The sequence below is a fragment of the Hypanus sabinus genome, chromosome 20 (assembly GCF_030144855.1).
Source record: "Hypanus sabinus isolate sHypSab1 chromosome 20, sHypSab1.hap1, whole genome shotgun sequence".
Lineage (NCBI taxonomy): Eukaryota > Metazoa > Chordata > Chondrichthyes > Myliobatiformes > Dasyatidae > Hypanus > Hypanus sabinus.
Window position 1 is genome coordinate 31,342,889 of NC_082725.1, and position 17,897 is coordinate 31,360,785.

The 17,897-nt window shown below is 40.3% G+C and overlaps 1 protein-coding gene across 5 annotated transcripts in view; it reads left to right on the forward strand.

Annotated features, from left to right (window-relative positions):
* Positions 1 to 17,897, forward strand: part of LOC132378400 (regulation of nuclear pre-mRNA domain-containing protein 1B-like) — a 67,480-nt gene that overhangs the window by 20,937 nt on the left and 28,646 nt on the right. For 3 of the 5 annotated variants that reach the window (XR_009507024.1, XM_059945294.1, XM_059945293.1), the window contains exons 3-6: positions 2,111 to 2,217; positions 2,316 to 2,413; positions 13,449 to 13,575; positions 13,688 to 13,863. Coding sequence is in view for 4 of the 5 variants with exons in the window: in XM_059945294.1 (XP_059801277.1) it covers positions 2,111 to 2,217; positions 2,316 to 2,413; positions 13,449 to 13,575; positions 13,688 to 13,863 (508 nt within the window). In the remaining variant the exon portion in view is untranslated. Of the gene's footprint in view, positions 1 to 2,110; positions 2,218 to 2,315; positions 2,414 to 13,448; positions 13,576 to 13,687; positions 13,864 to 13,989; positions 14,305 to 17,897 lie in introns of those variants that run through there. The other 2 variants (XM_059945291.1, XM_059945292.1) reach the window with 2 other exon arrangements.

A 17,897-nucleotide genomic window follows, 5' to 3' on the forward strand; every position in this document is an offset into this window, starting at 1 on the left:
CTGTAAAATGTCATGATACAATTTTGAGTTCATTGTTCCCTCAACGGTTGCAAGCTGTCCAAGTCCTGAGGCAGCAAAACAACCTCAAACCATAATGCTCTTTCCACCATGCTTCACAGTTGGGATGAAGTTTAGGTGTTGACGTGCAGTGCCTTTTTTCTCCAAACATGGCAGTGTGCATTTCTGCCAAATAGTTCAATTTTTGTCTCATCTGTAAACATAGCATTGTCCCAGAAGTGCTGTGGAACATCCAGGTGGTCTTTTGCAAATTTGAGAGGTGCAGTAATGGTTTTTTTTTTTGGAGGGCAGTGGTTTCCTCCCTGATATCCTTCCATGAACGCCATTCTTGTTCAGTGTTTTTCTTGTAGTGGGCACATGTTAAAGTCTCTGTTCAAGTTCTAAAGATTTCTGCAGGTCTTTTGCTTTTATACTTAGCTTTGTTTCCATCTCCTTCAGCATTGGACATTGTACTCTTGGTGTAATCTTTGCAGGATGCCCACTCCTAGGGAAAGTAGTAACACCACTAAATTTCCTCACTTGTAAACAATTTCTTTACTGCAGATTAATGAACACATTGGTCTTTAGTAATGCTTTTTATGCCTTTTCCAGCTTCATGCATCTCTACAGCCCTTCTAAGGTCCTCTTAAAATGGTGGACATAAATAGCCAGTAACATTACTTTGTGTGTCTTTTTTTAATAGGGCAGGGCACCTCTACAACACAAACCTCCAATCTCATCTCATTGATTGGAGCACCTGACTCCAAATAGCTTTTGTAGAAGGCATTACCCCTGATGTTTTGAACCTAGACTAGATTGTTTAAATGCTGTACTCAGTATTGATGAAGTTGTACAATTGTTTGTGTTATTAGTTTGGGCAGATTGTGTTTGTCCATTATTGTGACTTGGATGAAGATCAGACCACATTTTATGAGTAATTAATATATGTTATTGCAAAGAATTCACCAACTTTTTCTTGCAACTGTATTTTTATAAGACTGCAAGAACAAGACCATAAGACATAGGTGCCCATTAAGCCACTCAGCCCATTGAGTCTACTTCACAACTGGATTATTCCCTCTCAACCCCAACCCCATTCACTACTTTTTCCACATAACCTTCGATGCCTTTATTAATGAAGAACCACTCTACATATTCCCAGTGACTTGTTCTCCTCGGCCATCTATGGCTATGAATTCCACATCTTCACCACTCTGGCTAAAGAAATTTTTCCTCATCTGTGTTTTAAGGGACATTCTTAATTCTGAGGCTGTGCCCCCCTGTCCTAGGTTAACCACTGCTGAAATGGCTAACTCCACTCTCTCAAGGCCTCTCACCATCCTACGAAACTCCAGTAAGTAAAGGCCAGAGCCATCAATGCTGCAAGTACCTTTGAAAAAAGCATTCTTGAATTGTAAGCCAACAGATTGCAATTTTCTGTACTGTGGTTAAATACAGCCCCACCCTCAACAAGGTGTAGAGCAATGAGTCTACATCTGGAAATGAATAAATAACACAACGGTGCCTTCAAAACATTCAAATGTTCCTTTAGCTAGTAAAATACTTTTGAATTGTGGTTCTTCAAGGTTCATTCAATGCAACAGTCTGCTCAGTGCAACTTACCCACGTCCATAAATAGTTACAATTCTAACCGGCAGATCTAAAACTTCCTCTCATCTCTTTTGCATTCTCACTACTAACCAGAACCAAGCAAACCTTCGCTCATGTAGAGGTTGCAAAGTCCACGTAAACTATGCATGATATACTAGTCTAAAACGTGTGACTGTTTCTGTATGAACGTAATTTTATGTTATCTTTGTAAAATCACTCAATGAGAGAGTCATTTGTATTTGTATATTCTGAAAAAAATGATCATTGACATTTTAATTGTTTTCTAATGAAAACAAAGAAAAAATTTGCTTAATTTAAACACCAAGTCTACAGACTACTTTAACAGTCCACAATTGAAATAGCACTGTTAGTATTTGAATTCCAAATTTGGTCATATCCATTGAAATGGGCACATTGAAGGGTATTTTGGTAAAATGAACATAGATTGGCATCCTTGGGATTAAGTTTACTCTAATTTATCATTTCTTTTCTTGCTTGACAGTGAATCTGATGAGAATTGCAAGAAGCACTTGGAAAGAGTATTAGCAATTTGGCAAGAGAGGATGGTTTATGAGAACAATTTTATTGACCAACTTAAGCAGATTCTTTGTACGTATAAATACATAGCACCATTGGCCATCAAGATCCGCTGTGTTTTAATAACTTGGTGTTTATTAAGTATTATTTTTCTTTTGCTAACTATTAAGCAACAGACAAAAAGGCCAAGAAACGTACCTATGAACAAATACAGGAGGAGGAAGATGATGACTATCTTTCTAACAGTACACCTAAAGAACCACCAGAGGTAATAAACATTTTAAGAAAGAATAAAATATCCATTAGACAAATTACGTGCAGTTATGGATACCTGATTTTAAAAGTTCAAAGTAGGTTTCATCTGGACTCAAGTTAAATGCTGCAGTCATTCTTGCAAATGGACTAGACCAATTTAAGTTGAAGTAATTCATTTGTTACTTTGGAGGTTTTATTGTTTTGAGTTTGTTTCGCTGTAAGCTGTGGATGCTGGTGAAGATGCTTTTTGTATCGTTGCAGGATGACTTCCTCGCAGGAGAGGGTTGCCAGTTGTGATGTCATGACTAGAGGTTTGTCATAAAATAATTTACTGGTCGTCATTAGGAAATTCTGTGTCCAACAGTACCTGGATTAAATAAGTGAACTAATATTTATCGGGCAACTGAACTTTTTTTTAGGAGATTTTCATTTGAGGGTTTACTTCTCTAATGGTTTGCCCGTACTAGGTAGTTAGGCCATAGCTTAGTAGTGCATATAATTCTGGTAACCTCATTACAGAAAAGGTCAGTTTTCACTGGAGAAGATACCGAAGAGATTTATGAGAAAACAGTAGGATTGAGTAGGGATATCAAAATGAAAGCAATTGTTTTTGTTTAAAATTGGAACTTCGTTGAATACTAGTGAAATGGGATCCCAAAAGTGGCATCAGAGTTTAAATTATTAAGGCATCAGAGAGGACCTGTGAGGAGTACTTTCATCGAACTGCCAAAATTAGTGCTTTTAACTCCATAATGATAGCGGGCAATAAAGTCAGAGAACAGATATTATTCTGTGCATTTGTGATGGGAACTTGAGATGAGAGTTAATGAAATCCCATCTTGGATGATAAATTGGCAATTAATAATAAATGTGTTTGGGGAGAGGAATTGTGGGGCAAAGTGGTGGTGGTAATGAGGAATGGTTTTGTTCCTGAATAGAAAGTGAGGATGAGAAAGCAATCAATTGCTTATAATAGTTTATATGGTTCCTAACGCAGAAATACAGTTACAGAGAAAACTAATCAAGAAATAAGAATTGTAGTGAAGGTGAACCAATAATTATGATGGACCTTAAATTTCATATAAAACTGGGAAAATTATGTTGGAAAAAGTAGTTTGAGAACCAGTTTGTCATCCATTTGAAGCAATTTTCTGAACAAAGTGCCTTGGGATCAACTGGGGAACAGGCTATCTTAGGAATCAAAGGATATAAGTTAAAGGGAGGTATAGTTAGGATCGACTGAACAACAACACAAGTATGTGCCTTTCTGTTGCTATTATTATGTTCTCCAAAGCCCTGCAATGCAGCAGAGCTAAATATCACAGCCTTGCTTTGATAGTTTGATTAGTCTATTTCCAAACATGCTGCTGATGTTTGCTTTAAATAGTGAAGCATGATCATCTGTTCTTCAATGGGTGTGTTTTTATGTATTTTGAAAATTATCCAGAGCTTGTGCAATTTATTGAAAACTGTTACAATGATAACTAGTTTTTGGTTGATTGATGAAAAGTGTGTAACAATTCTTGTGGGGGGTGGGGGAAAAAGCAGATAGTTCATTGAATTTGTCTTTAGCTTGTCGTGGCGAGAACACTGCAAGTTGCTTGAGGCATTCTTGACTGGGGCCAAGCAATATTCTTATTGCAGTTTACTTGATAGTAGCAGCAGCATCTCCAGCTCCAATCAATGGTGACATTTCTTGTTCTTTTCATCTATGATCGAAAAACACAGCTGATCATAAAGAACTGTAAAAGCTGCAAGTCTATCTTGCCAGTGAGTGGAATGACGAACACGTTGTGCAGTTACGGTGTAACACGTGATGCAAGCTCTTGCTCTGATCTGCAGCTACTCGGGGAAGTGAATGTCAGAAGTGGTATGCAAAAGCTCAGAAGTGCTGTATTTGAGCAAGATTTAAAGTGGTTCCCTACAGGCCCACATTCCCGACAATTCTATTCACTAACATCTGATCACGAGAAAATAAAATGAATTACCTGCACCTGTGTCTGAACCAGCAGGAAGTGAAGGACTGCTCCACACTCATCCTGACAGAAACGTGGCTCCAAAGTCGAAAGTCAATTTATTATGAAAGTACTTGTATGTCATCATATACAACCCTGACATTTTATTTTCTTGTTGACACAGACAGAAAATGTAGGAAGCATAATAGAATCAATAAAAGACCTCCCCCAACAAGACGAACAAGCAACCAATGTGCAAAAGACAAAATGCAAATTTAAAAAAATAGCAAACAAATATTGAGAACCTGAGATGGAGTCCTCACAGTGAGTCCACATGGGGATGGTTCAGTAATAGAGTGGGTTTACTTATTCCCTTTGGTTCAAGAGCCTGATGATGAAGGGGTAATATCTTTTCCTGAGACTGGTGGTGTGGGTTCTAAGACTACAGTACCACCTGGCAGCAGCAAGAATTGAGCATAACCTGTATGGTGGGAGGGTGGAGGTCCTTGATGGATGCTGCTTAACTGTGACAGCACTCCATGTAGATGTGCCCAGTATTGGGGAGGGCTTTACCAGTGATAGTCTGGGCCAAATTCACTACTTCAGTTCAAGGGCACTGGTGTTTCCATAGCAGGCCATAATGCAACCAGTCAATATACTCTCCACCACACATCTATAGAAGTTTGTCAAAGTTTTAAATAGCATGCCAAAACTTCGCAAACTTAAGAAAAACTGCATTCCAGAACTGGCCATCCAGCTAGAAGGCCTAATCTTCTTTCAGCTGGGCAGGAATGTTGTGACCTCTGGGAAAACCTGCGCTGGAGGTCTGTGTGTCTGTCAGTAAAAACTGGTGTGTGAATATCTCAGTAGAACTGACCCACTTCACACCACAGATGGTCTTTAATGGTGAAGTGCAGCCCCAAGGGAGTTCACTGCCATTGTGACTTGTTACAATTCATATCCTACCCCATGCTGCTGCTGGGAAAGTGCTGCAGGCATCTCTATCATGCCATCTGCAACCTCGAAGCGACTTACCTCGATGGTGTTATCATTGTTGATGATGACTTCAGTTCTGCCAAAGTTCTACCGACATGTCAACATTGCATCCAGAGGATAGAATATTAGATCTGGTTTATACTGATGTTCATGGAGCCTACAAGGTGACCTCACAATGAATACTAGACCAAATATCCATTTTACTAATCCCTGCATATAGACCATTGGTTAAATTAGGCAAACCAGTTTTTTGAGAGATCAGGACCCGACTCAAAGTTGCCACATCAGTGCTATTTTGAAAGTGCGGACTGGAGCATGTGCCAGAAGGCATAAGAAAATATGTTGAGATTACTGTGATTAAACACAACACTGCCAGGGTAAACCTGAAACCATGGCTTGCTGCAGAAGTTCGTGCACTGCTTAAGGGTTGGGGGATAGACTGACTCTAAGGTCAGCAAGAACCATCAGGAACTAGGAACATAATGCAGATAGCTGGGTGGGCAAACCATAACAGATTACAAGTCCACCTTGCCACATTGATGACAATCTTGCCTCCTTTCCTGATAAGCTGAATGCCTTCTATGCACAATTTGACACAACATGACATCGAGGGAAAACCCCCCTCTGCCCCCTGAGGATCAGCACACTGTCTGGCACAGCTAATGTAAGGAGGATTTTGGCTTGTGGGGTGAGACACAATCCCCGGTCAAATGCTGAGGGATTGTGCGGCTCAACTAACAGAGGTTTAATGGACATCATTCCAATGCTCAAAAGAGCAGTGGTAACTGGTCTAAACAATTAACGCCCAGCAATCATTAAGGGCTTTGATTGTATAAAATCCCTCCTTCCTGCTACACTGGAACCTTTCAATTTAATGTCAGAGAAATGTATACAATGTACATCCTGAAATGCTTCCTCTTCACAACTATCCATGAAAACTGAGGAGTGCCCCAAAGAATGAACAACAGTTAAATGTTAGAACCCCAAAGTCCCCCCTCCCAGCTCCCCTCTCTCCTGTACATAAGTGGCAGCAAGCAACAATCCCCACCTTCCCCCCACCTGCAATAAAAAGCATCAGCACCGCCACCGACCTCTCAAGCATGAACAAAGCAATAGCAAAGGCACAGACTTGCAGTTACCCCAAAGACTGAGCTTTCACCTGGTATACGACATACCGCAGGCACTTTCTCTCCCTATTAAGGGAGAAGGAGGTGTCTCTGTTTTCCCAGCGAGCAGAGAGGCATAACAAACAACTTGCTGGTTGGTAATGTTAAAAGTCCGGTACTTCGCTTTTTCCAAGCTCTGTGCCTGGAAATCTCAAAGATCTTGGGTCTCCAGGCACACAACAGTAGATATTTTGACTCCCCGATGACACATGGGTCTCCTGCCATGACACCGCCCCTCAATCTGCCCGTCTCCAGAGCCCCAAGATCCTAGGCTTCCAAATCCAAGCCGGACTGTCAGACATGCCAAACAACGGCCAGTTATGAAACCCTGAGAGCGGGTCCCATTCCCACAAAGAACCGAAGTCAGCGTGTAACTCCAGGTCAGGGTCTTCAAGAGAACCCTGAAAGGGAAAAATAAAGATACTGAATGGAAATGGAGCTGTTTTCGAAGATGCAAGCAAAGGAGTCACCGTTTAGCACCATCGTTACTTCGCTATGCCTCCAGAGACTACCTGTCAGGCCGGTCCACTGATGGTGCCAAAGCTTTGGGCCTCCACTTCATCCTGTCCCACCTAGAAAGTGATGCCTCACACACCAGGATGTTGTTCATCAACCTCAGCTCAGCGTTTAACACGATCATCCTTCAGAGGCTGGTGGGTAAACTGTCCTCATTGGGATTCAACACCTCTCTCTGTAACTGGATCTTGGACTCCTTGATAGAAAGACCCCAGTCAGTGCAAGTTGGCAGCAGCATTTCAAGTTCCATTATTAGGAGCAGACAACCCTCCAGGACTATGTGCTCAGTCCGTTGTTTGGTCTTGCTACTGACTTAGGACTGCACGCCAGATCCAGCTCAAACCACATCAAGTTTGCTGATAGTACAACAATAGTTGGCCTCATCAATAACAATGATGAGTTGGCATGCAGAGAGGAGGTAGAAGGGTTTGTCTGTGCTGTGAGAACAACCTGAGTCTCAACGTTCTTCAGCTGCAGCAGTGAGAAATTGAACACTTCTTACAGTACCGACAGTCCGGGTTCATTTCCTGCTGCTGCCTGTGGGGAGTTTGTACATTTTCCCTGTGACTGTCTGGGTTTATCTGGGTGCTCCAGTTTCCTCCCCCAATCCAAAGACATACCGTTTGGTCAGTTAGTTTGTGGTTGTAAATTACCCTGTGATTCGGCTAGGATTAATTTTGGTGATCGCTGGGTGGTGTAGCTCGGAGGGCTGGAAGAGCTTGTTCCACAATGTATTTCTATAAATTTAAAAAAAGATATCCTTGAATACTCCAGCCATTTGGTTGGCACAGGTTTTGAGTATCCTGCCTGATACACGATAGGGGACTGACGCCTTCCAAAGGTTCACCTCTTTGAAGGATGTTCTGATGTTGGTCTCTGAGACAGTTCTCAGGATCATGAGATGCTGTGGAGGTTTACACACGTGGGGTTTTATTCTCCCTTTCAAAGCAAGCATAAAAGCTGTTGAGCTCATCATGGAGTGAAGCTTCACACCCATTAGTGCTATTAGGCTTTGCCTTCTGGGATCTAAATGGACATAAGTTAAGACTATGACAGGAGTAGAATTAGGCCATTTGACCCATCGAGTCTGCTCTGCAGTTCCATCATGGCTGATTTATTATCCGTCTCAACCCCATTCTCCTGCCTTCTCCCTGTAACCTTTGATGCCCTGAAAAGTTAATTACGTATCAACTTGCGCCTTAAATATACCCAATGACTTGATCTGCACAGCCAATTGAGGCAATGAATTCTGCAGATTCATCACCTTCTAGCCAAATGTATTTTGCCTCATCTCCGTTCTAAATAGACATCCCTCAATTTTGAGCCTTTCCCCGCTGGTCCTAGACTCCACTATTACAGGAGCCATCCTTTCCTCATCCATTCTGTCTAGGCCATGGTTTCTCAACCTTTTTTTTATATATACACCATGGACCAATACCATTAAGCCAGGGGGTCTGTAGACCCCAGACAGAAATTTCTAAAATAGGCCTTTGAATATTCAATAGGTTTCAATGAGATCTCCCCCTCCTCCCGACCCCCATTCTTCGAAAACTCCAGCGAGTACAGGCCCAGAGCCATCAAACGCTCCTCATGTGTTAGCCCTTTTATTCCTGGAATCATTCTCGTGAACCTTCTCTGGATCCTCTCCAATGTCAGCACATCTTTTAGATAAGGAGTCCAAAACTACTCTCAGTAATTCCCAAGTTCAGTCTTACTATTGCCTTATAAAGCCTCAGCATCACATTCTTGCTTTTGTATTCTAGTCTTCTTGAAATGAATGATAATATTGCATATATATTCCTTGCCACCAACTCAATCTGCAAGTTAACCTTTAGGGAATCCTGAACAAAACTTCCAAATCCCCCTGCACCTCTGGTTTTTCTAATGTTTTCCCCATTTATAAGATTGTTCATACCTTTATTCCTTCTGCCAAAGTACTGATACAAAATACTTATTCAGATTGTCTGCCATTTCTTTGACCCCCATTACTACCTCTCCAGCATCATTTTACAGTGGTCTGATATCCAGTCTTACCTCTCTTGCTTTTTATATATCTGGAAAAAGAATTTTGTGTATCCTCTTTTATATTATTGACTAACTTCCCTTCATTCAATCTTTTCTGTCTTTATGGCTTTTTAGTTGCCTTCTGTTGGTTTTTAAAAGCTTCCCAGTCCTCTACCTTCCCACTAATTTTTGCTATATTATATGCCATCTGTTGGCTTTTATGCTGTCTTTGACCTCCTTTGTTAACCATGGTTGCTTCATCCTCCCTTTATAACGCTACTTCATCTTTGGAATGTTGCTGTCCTGCACCTTCCAAAATTCCCCCAGAAACACCAGCCACTGCTGTTCTGTTGTTATCCTTTTAGTATTCCTTTCAAAAGAACTTGTGATCAGCCTTCTCTCTCATGCCTCTGTAGTCCCCTTCACTGTAATACTGATGCATCCAATTTTAGTTTCTCCTTCTCAAACTGCAGGGTGAATTCTATCATTTGATCACTGCCTATTAAGGATTCCTTTACCTTAAGTTCACTAATCAAATCCAGTCATTACATAACATCCAATCCAGAATTGCTGTTCCCCTATTTGGCTCAATGACAAGCTGCTCTAAAAAGCAATCTTGTAGGCAGTCTACAAATGCCCTCTCTTGGGATCCAGCAATTACTGGCTTTTCCCAGTCTATGTACATGTTGAAATCCCCCATGATTATTGCAACTTTGTCCTTTTTATATGCCTTTCCAGTTTCCTGGTGTAACTTATAGACCACATCCTGGCTACTGTTCGAAGACCTTTAAATAACTCCCATCAGGGTCTTTTTACCATTGCAATTTTTTAACTCTACTCACAAGGATTCTACATCTTCCAATCCTATGTCACCTCTTTCTAAGGATTTGATTTAACTTTTACCAATGGAGCCACCCCAAGTTCTCTGTCTACCTGCATGTCCTTTTGGTCCAGTGTATATCCTTGGATGTTAACTCACAACTAAAATCTTATTTCAGCCATGACTCATATGCCCACAACACCTTCACTGCCAATCCAACTGTGCTATAAGGTCTTCTAACTTATTCTGTATACTGTGTGCACTCAACTATAACACCTTCAGTCCTGTATGCTTCACCTTTTTAAAAATTTTGGCCCCTTGTTACACTTTAACTCATCCCACTGACTGCAGTTTTGTTTTATCATCTGCCTTTCCTTCCACAGTCTCATTACAGACTGCATCTAGTTGCATTCAACTATCCTGTTCTCAGCCCATTCACTCTAGTTCCCATTCCCTGCCAAATTTGTTTAAATTCTCCCCAACAGTTCTAGCAAATCTGCTGTCAAGGATAATGGTTCTTCCTTCCTTGGATTCACATGTAACCTGTTCTTTTTTGTTGAGGTATGCCTTCCCCAGAAAAGATCCCAATGATCCAGAAATCTGAAACCTTACCCCTGCATTAATTCTTTAGCCACATATTTATCAGCCAAATCATCGCATTTCTTGCCCTCACTGGCATGTGACACCAGCAGCAATCCAGGTTACTACCCTGGAGGTCCTGTTTTTCAGCTTTTGCAGAGCATGCTTGAGTTCTGGTTTTCAAGTGACCCTGTCAGGGAAGCAGACCTCAGCAGACAGTAGCAACGTGTGGTATAAGACCATTTCAGACAAAAAAAAATCACTACTACTGTTTATATATTCAAAAATCATGAATTGGACATGATTATAATCATAAATTCCAAAATATGCTAACTTTCTCATTTCAAGCTCATACTATGAACTTCTTGTGGTTGGTTAACTCCATGCAAAAGCATAATTTATGACAAACATTAACTAACCTACAATTTTATAGTTAATTTTGGTGCTCCACAAGTATTATGTCTCAGAAGGTTGGTATTATCTGTAATAGTTTAATTCATATATGGTGCATTCTGTAATGTATTTGCATGATTTTTTTAAAATTTTAAACTGGAACGTTCTAAATAATTACTTCCCTTGAAGACCACTGTATTCAAAATGAAGTCCATATTGTTAATTATTCAAAGATAAATTATTGTATTTGTTTTATGTGAAATAGCATATTTAAAGTAGTTTTACAGTGTTGGTTATTAGAAACTACTTATTGGGAATGACTATCTCTAGATTTTCTTCACTCTCTAAATATTTTAGATTTTTTAAAAATGAGAAAAATTGAATTTTTGTAAAGTTTCCCCAATAGATTAAAATATTGGCATCAAAGATAAATGCTATCAAGCACCATTTCTTGGCCACAGAATTTCCCAATGATGTACTGCAAATTATTTCTTGACAACTGATGCTTTATCAATTTTTTCCTATAATATTATGTCAGTCATCACAATATAATGAATATTAATGCAGTCAACTTCTGTGAGTTTGCAAATGTGGCAAATATTGACTAAAACCACAGAGTAATAATTTTTGAAGCAATTCTAAAGTCCTAATCATACCTCAGATTTAGATGATGCTATGGAAGTAAAGTTCAGCAGTTTGTAATCATAATGTGTGACATTACCTTCCAAATACTTCCATACATCTATTATTCCCTTTGCAGTGATTTTATAATATTACCTTAAGAGAGCTATAAAGGATAATATACATCTGCACTAAAATGTGTTGAAGGCAATTTGTACTTAGTACATTAGGTTAATGTCAGTATTTTAGTATAAAACACTCTGTTTATTATTTGCCAATATTAATCAAACTTGATGTTAGCAAATGTCCTGTTACAATTTTAAAGATTAAGTCTCATCATACTTTATCATCCATTATGTGGGTATTGTCCATTTCTAATTGATATGTAAATATCTTCAATTTGTAAGGTTCATTGTTGAGCAATTTTAATTTGGCTGACACAATCAGATATTCAGAGACACTCAGTGACAAAATGAAAATACTCGTGTGTCATGTTTGAATTAAGTTTAATGATGACACATGCTATTTTTGTTCACTGAATTAATATTTTGGAAGATCTCCCAATGGCCAGCCATTTTAATTCCACTTCTTGTTCCCACACTAATATGTCGGAGCACAACTGCCTCTACTACCAGTTGGAGACCATTTACATATTAAAGGACAGCACCTCATATTCTGTCTTGGTCCCCAACCTGTCAGCGGGAACATCAATATTTCTAACTTCCAGTAACCACTCCACCACCCACCTGGTCCCTTGTTTTCCCTTATCCCTCTGGTCCCCTTACCCCTTCCCCCTCCCTACCTTCATAAACTGCCAGTCCACATCTTCCTCTTTCTTGTTTTCTACCTCATTCCTTCATTCCATGGTCCACTGTCCTCCAATTTGATTCCATCCTTTTGAACCTTTTGCCTCTTCCATCTATCACTGCAGCTTCTCAACTCATTCCCACACCATCCACTTACCTATCTCCCAGCCCTCGCCTGTATTAACCTATCACCTGCCAGCTCATGCCCTTCCACACCCCCCCCCCCCACCCCATCCTTTTATTCTGGCTTTTGCTCTTTCCAGCACTGATGAAGAGTCTCATCTGACAATCTGATTGTTCATTTCCCTCCATAGATGTGTGACCTACTGAGTTCATCCAGCATTCTTTGTATGTTGTTCCATTCTAGCAACTGCGGTTTTTCTTCCGTTATTTAGGAAAGGTGCTCATTAGCTCTGTAAGGATGTAATCTGAGTGATTTTTCACAGGGATCGCTCCCTACGTGACTCCCTTGTCCATTCATTCCCCCCACATCCCTTCTCACTGATCTCCCTCCTGGCACTTATCCTTGTAAGTGGAACAAGAGCTACACCTGCCCTTACACTTCCTCGCTCACCACCATTCAGGGCCCCAGACAGTCCTTCCAGGTGAGGCGACACTTTACCTGTGAGTCGGCTGGTGTGATATACTGTGTTCGGTGCTCCCGGTGTGGCCTTCTATATATTGGTGAGACCCGACGCAGACTGGGAGACCATTTCGCTAAACACCTATGCTCTGTCCGCCACAGGAAGCAGGATCTCCCCTTGGCCACATATTTTAATTCCACGTCCCATTCCCATTCTGATATGTCAATCCATGGCCTCCTCTACTGTCGAGATGAAGCCACATTCAGGTTGGAGAAACAACACCTTATATTCCTTCTGGGTAGCCTCCAACCTGATGGCATGAACATTGATTTCTCTAACTTCCATTTATGCCCCTCCTCCCCTTCTTACCCCATCCCTAATTTGCAATCTATTTATTTTCTCTCTTTCCCTCTTACAATAACTTCATTCCTGTTCTCCATCTTCCTCTGGTGCTCCCCTCCCCCTTTCTTGCTTCCAGGCCTTCCGTCCTATGATACGCCTCCTTCTCCAGTCTTCTATCCCTTTTGCCAATCAACTTCCCAGCTATTAGCTTCATTCCTCGCAAGACCATCTTTTTATCTCATTATTGTTTTTGTTTCATGTATCAGACCGAGGATCTTATTAAATCATTACAAGAGCTGGAAAACGCAGCCTCTGGTGATGCAACTGTTCGTCAGAAAATTGCATCTTTGCCACCAGAAGTTCAAGATGTTTCTCTCTTAGACAAAATAACAGGTATGCGGAGAAATTATAAAGAATATCAATGTACTTTCTTCATATTGTTTAAATGAAGGACTAGTTGCTCCGGTTTCTCATGAATATAATTTGATTTGTGATTCCAATTTAGACAAAGAGTCTGCAGACAGACTTTCAAAAACAGTGGATGAAGCCTGCATGCTCTTGGCAGACTACAATGGCAGACTTGCTGCAGAACTGGAAGATCGGAAGCAGTTGGCACGTATGCTGGCTGATTACATCCGTAGTCAAAACGAGATCCTAGCAGAGAAAGAGCGTAAACTGGAAGTGCGTAAATTCTTTTAACTTTCTATTTTATTTTAAAACCATTCATATTTTTAGGACGTTGGTAAGTACTTAAATGTTACTATTTTGTATTTACCCTTCATAGTTGACTTTATTAACTATCCACAGCTTCTGTTGCAGATGGTGGGCGTGGATATGCCATTCATTGCTGGCCTTCAGTCTCTTGAGAGTCTTCTGATTAAAGAAATAAACAAACCACAAAGAAACAGTATGTGTTGTGTTCTCATTTTGAGCAGGATAGCTCAGAACAGACCCCATTGTTATAATAAACACACTTCAAGCCAAAAACAGTTAGAGCCAGAAGAAAGTGAACTTTTTAGTTCTAAGTGCCCCTTCAAGAAACTAGTTCCTAAAGAGTCAGGAAAACCTTTTCTTGATCATAAAATTTTTACATTGGAAAGGTTTTAAATTTAATCTTAATTTTTGCACACAGTCAGTTTTTTTCTCAAAATATTCCAATTATTCAGCAAAATTACTTAGGAAATGAGTTGGATAGGTATTTTTGTTTTTTTGGCAATTGCTTTGTTTTAATGCTAGGGTTGCAGGGGTGGTTGGAGTCAGGTCAGATCAGTGGTATTCAGATGCAGATCAACAGTGGGCCAGTAGAAAAATGAAACAGGTTTAAAGAACTAAATGGCCTATCCTCGTCTGCATGTTTATATTTGCATCTTGTCTCCTTGTTTTATGTAGAAATTATTGATGTCAGGATCATCTTCATATAAGTAGGAAATCTCAGTGCAGAATCTGTTTTTCATTCCTATCAGTCTTCAAGTTCTTTACTCGGACTGTTCACATGCATTGGCAAAGGCAAAGATGAAAAAGTCTGAAAGGTGTCAAAAAGACTTGAACTTCCTAGTTTTAATGTCAATTGACTAATGTTGGCCAGGGCAGTGACAGGGGACTCGCAGACAATCTTGATACCTCTGGGTTAAGCAACCTGCAGACAGTCAAGTTCCGCTTCCTGATTTTTTTTTTCCCCCCACTTCTGCTGAACATGGATACCGGGTGCAATCTTAGTTGAGATTGGCAGTGATGCTTTTCTACATTCAGCTGGCTTGTCAACGCCCACCATCCAGGCTCGTGTGAATAGTAACCATTTGAGAGAGATGCCAGAGGACTGCTATTAATGGATATTCCAGTAAATGGATCAATGTCTAGAGGAAGGAAAATAAACGAGAGAAAAGTATAAATCTCCATTCAATAGTCTTGTTATACAATTTCTATACGTGCAAGTAAACATCATAACTCAAACTTAAAATATGGTTGCATGGTAGATAATTGGCTTTCTTAAAGAATTTCTGTTCGTAGCTTCATTCTTCAAGTGATGCAGTTTCTGAAATCTTAATACCTCCCTTGCAGCAGTAGAAATGATACAAAATAACATTTTTTTAACCTGAGTGCTTTGTGTTAATTTTGTTAATGCTTTTAAAGCATTAGAATTGTATCCTGTATATGCTCAGTGGTATTTGTAAGCGCTTGATTATACAGGAAGTCCCTACTGTTTGATGTTAAGCCAACATGTTGCCCACCCATTAAATGAGCATTGAAATTACCATGTATTGTTCAGAAAACTGAATCTTCCCAAAGTTTTGGCCAATATTTCTTCCTCTTTCAGTACCTCCAAAGTTGATTTTTGATTTCAAAAATTACCACTTCTCCTTAAAGTAATTCGATATGTTTGATGAGTTTGGTATATCCCGACACGAGAAAATTAGCAGTTGCAGGAAATCCAAGCAACACACCCAAAGTGCTGGAGGAACTCAGCACGCCAGGCAGCATCTAAGTAAAAGAGTAAACAGAGGATATTTCTGTCTAAGGCCATTATTCAGGATGGGGGGAAAATGATGAGAAGTCAGAGCAGGAAGGTGGAGAGAGTGGAGGAAGAAGTACAAGGTGTTAAGTGAAATGGAGGGGTAGGGATGGAGTAAAGAGATGGGAAGTTGATTGGTGAAAGAGATGAAGGGCTGGAAAAAGGGAATCTAATAGGAAAGGGTAAAAGACCATCAAAGAAATGGAAGGGGGAGGAGCACCAAAGGGATAAGGATAGGGTTCCTCTTGTCCTCACCTACCACTTCACTAGCTTCCGCGTCCAGCACAATTCTCTGTAACTTCCGCCATCTCCAATGGGATCCTACCACCAAACACATCTTTCCCTCTCCCATTGACCTCCTCCCTGGTATTTATCCTTGCAAGCAGAGTAACTACCCCTTCGTCTCTCTCACTACCATTCAGGGCCCCAAACAGTCCTCCTAGGTGAGGCGACACCACTTGTGAGTCTTTTTCTGGTGCACCCAGTATGGCCTCCTATAAATCAGTAGGACCCGACGTAGATTGGAGACCACTTAGACAGGCATCTAAGCTTTGGCTACCAGAAAAAGCAAGATCTCCCGCAGACCACCCAGTTCAATTCCACTTCCCATTCCGACATGTCGATCCATGGCCTCCTCTACTGCTGTGCAGAAGCTACACTTAGGTTGGAAGAGCAACACCTTGTATTCCATCTGGATGAACTCCAACCTGATAACATGAACATTGATTTCTCGAACTTTCAGCAATTGCCCCCACCACCACCATTTCCCCATTTCTGTTTCCTCTCTCACCTTATCGCATTAACCTGCCCATCGCCTCCCTCTGCTCCTCCCTTCTCTTTCTTCCATGGGCTTCTATCCTCGATCAGATTCCCCCTTCTCCAGCCCTTTCTTTTTTACCAATCAACTTCCCAGCTCTTTACTTCATCCCTTTTTTTCCTGTTCTTATGAAGTGTCTCGTCCCAAAACATTGACTGTTTACTCCTTTCCATAGATGCTACCTGGCCTGCTGAGTTCCTCCAGCATTTTTTGTGTGTTGTTTGGGTTGTTTCCTCACCTTTTGTTCCATTTGTAATTCTGCCTATCTTCCAGTTTCACAGCAGCGGTAGGTAGTTTGTATCTTTTTTTTCCTCATGCAGTTGGTTTTAGCTTGAAGGCATGATGAAGCAATTGTCTTAATTCATTTCTACAAAATAGTACTTATAACTAGTTCACTACTGCATCCCAGATTCAATTCAAGACCTAGCTATGAAGAAATTTTGTCCATATCTGAATTTTTCATAACCTTTGGGGAAAGTAAATCTGGCAGTGAGTTAGCAAAATAACTGCGAAACAGCAACATGTACTTCTGTAAGTTTAAAGTTCAGATCTTAAAAACATGGTCACTATTCAGCTTCAAATTTCAAATCCATGTCCATGTTTGCAAATTTATTACCATTGCCAAAAGATAAGTGATAATTTTATTTTGCAGCACTTTTTAAGTAGGTAGTAGTAGCATGTTCCTTGGTACTGACTTGGGTTTGACATTTTCACATTGCTAGGGAGAGGATTAGAGCAACTGTAAAGAAATTTATCAGCTAGAGAGCATACAATGGAGATAATTGGCAAAAGGGCATGGGATTTATGAACAAGTTTACAGCATGGCACCATGATCTAAAATCTGTAAGTAGTGCAACATTTATTGATACCTTTGACAAAGGATTTTGGAAAATACTAAAGGGATAGTTCTTTTCAAAAAAAATATAAAGAATGACTTGCTGTATAGTAAACACAGAGGGTTGAGTTCATAAGATGTGTTTATACTAGGTAGGCTGATTTTCGAGTTTATTACAGGGTATGCAACATTATGAAGTGTTCTCTTTTAGACAATGCATTAAAGCCAATATCCTTTAAAACTTCAGAGGATGTAAAAGATCCTAGAGCTGTCGGGAGTGGTTTAAACTAATATAGCAGGGGGATGGGAACCAGTATGATCATGTGAGGATGAGCCAGCCAGTTTATAAGTAAGATGGTGGGTATAATATGAATGTAAGGAAAGACAAGCCAATGATCGTCTTTTCCATCTACGGAAAAGACAAGTCCCCTGGTCCTAATGGAAAGCATCCCAGGGCACTGAAAGAAATGGCAGAAGTTATAGTAGAACCTTTGGTGGAAAATTTACCAAAATTCTCTGGACTCTTGGCAGGTCCCAGTGGATTGGAAGTTGGC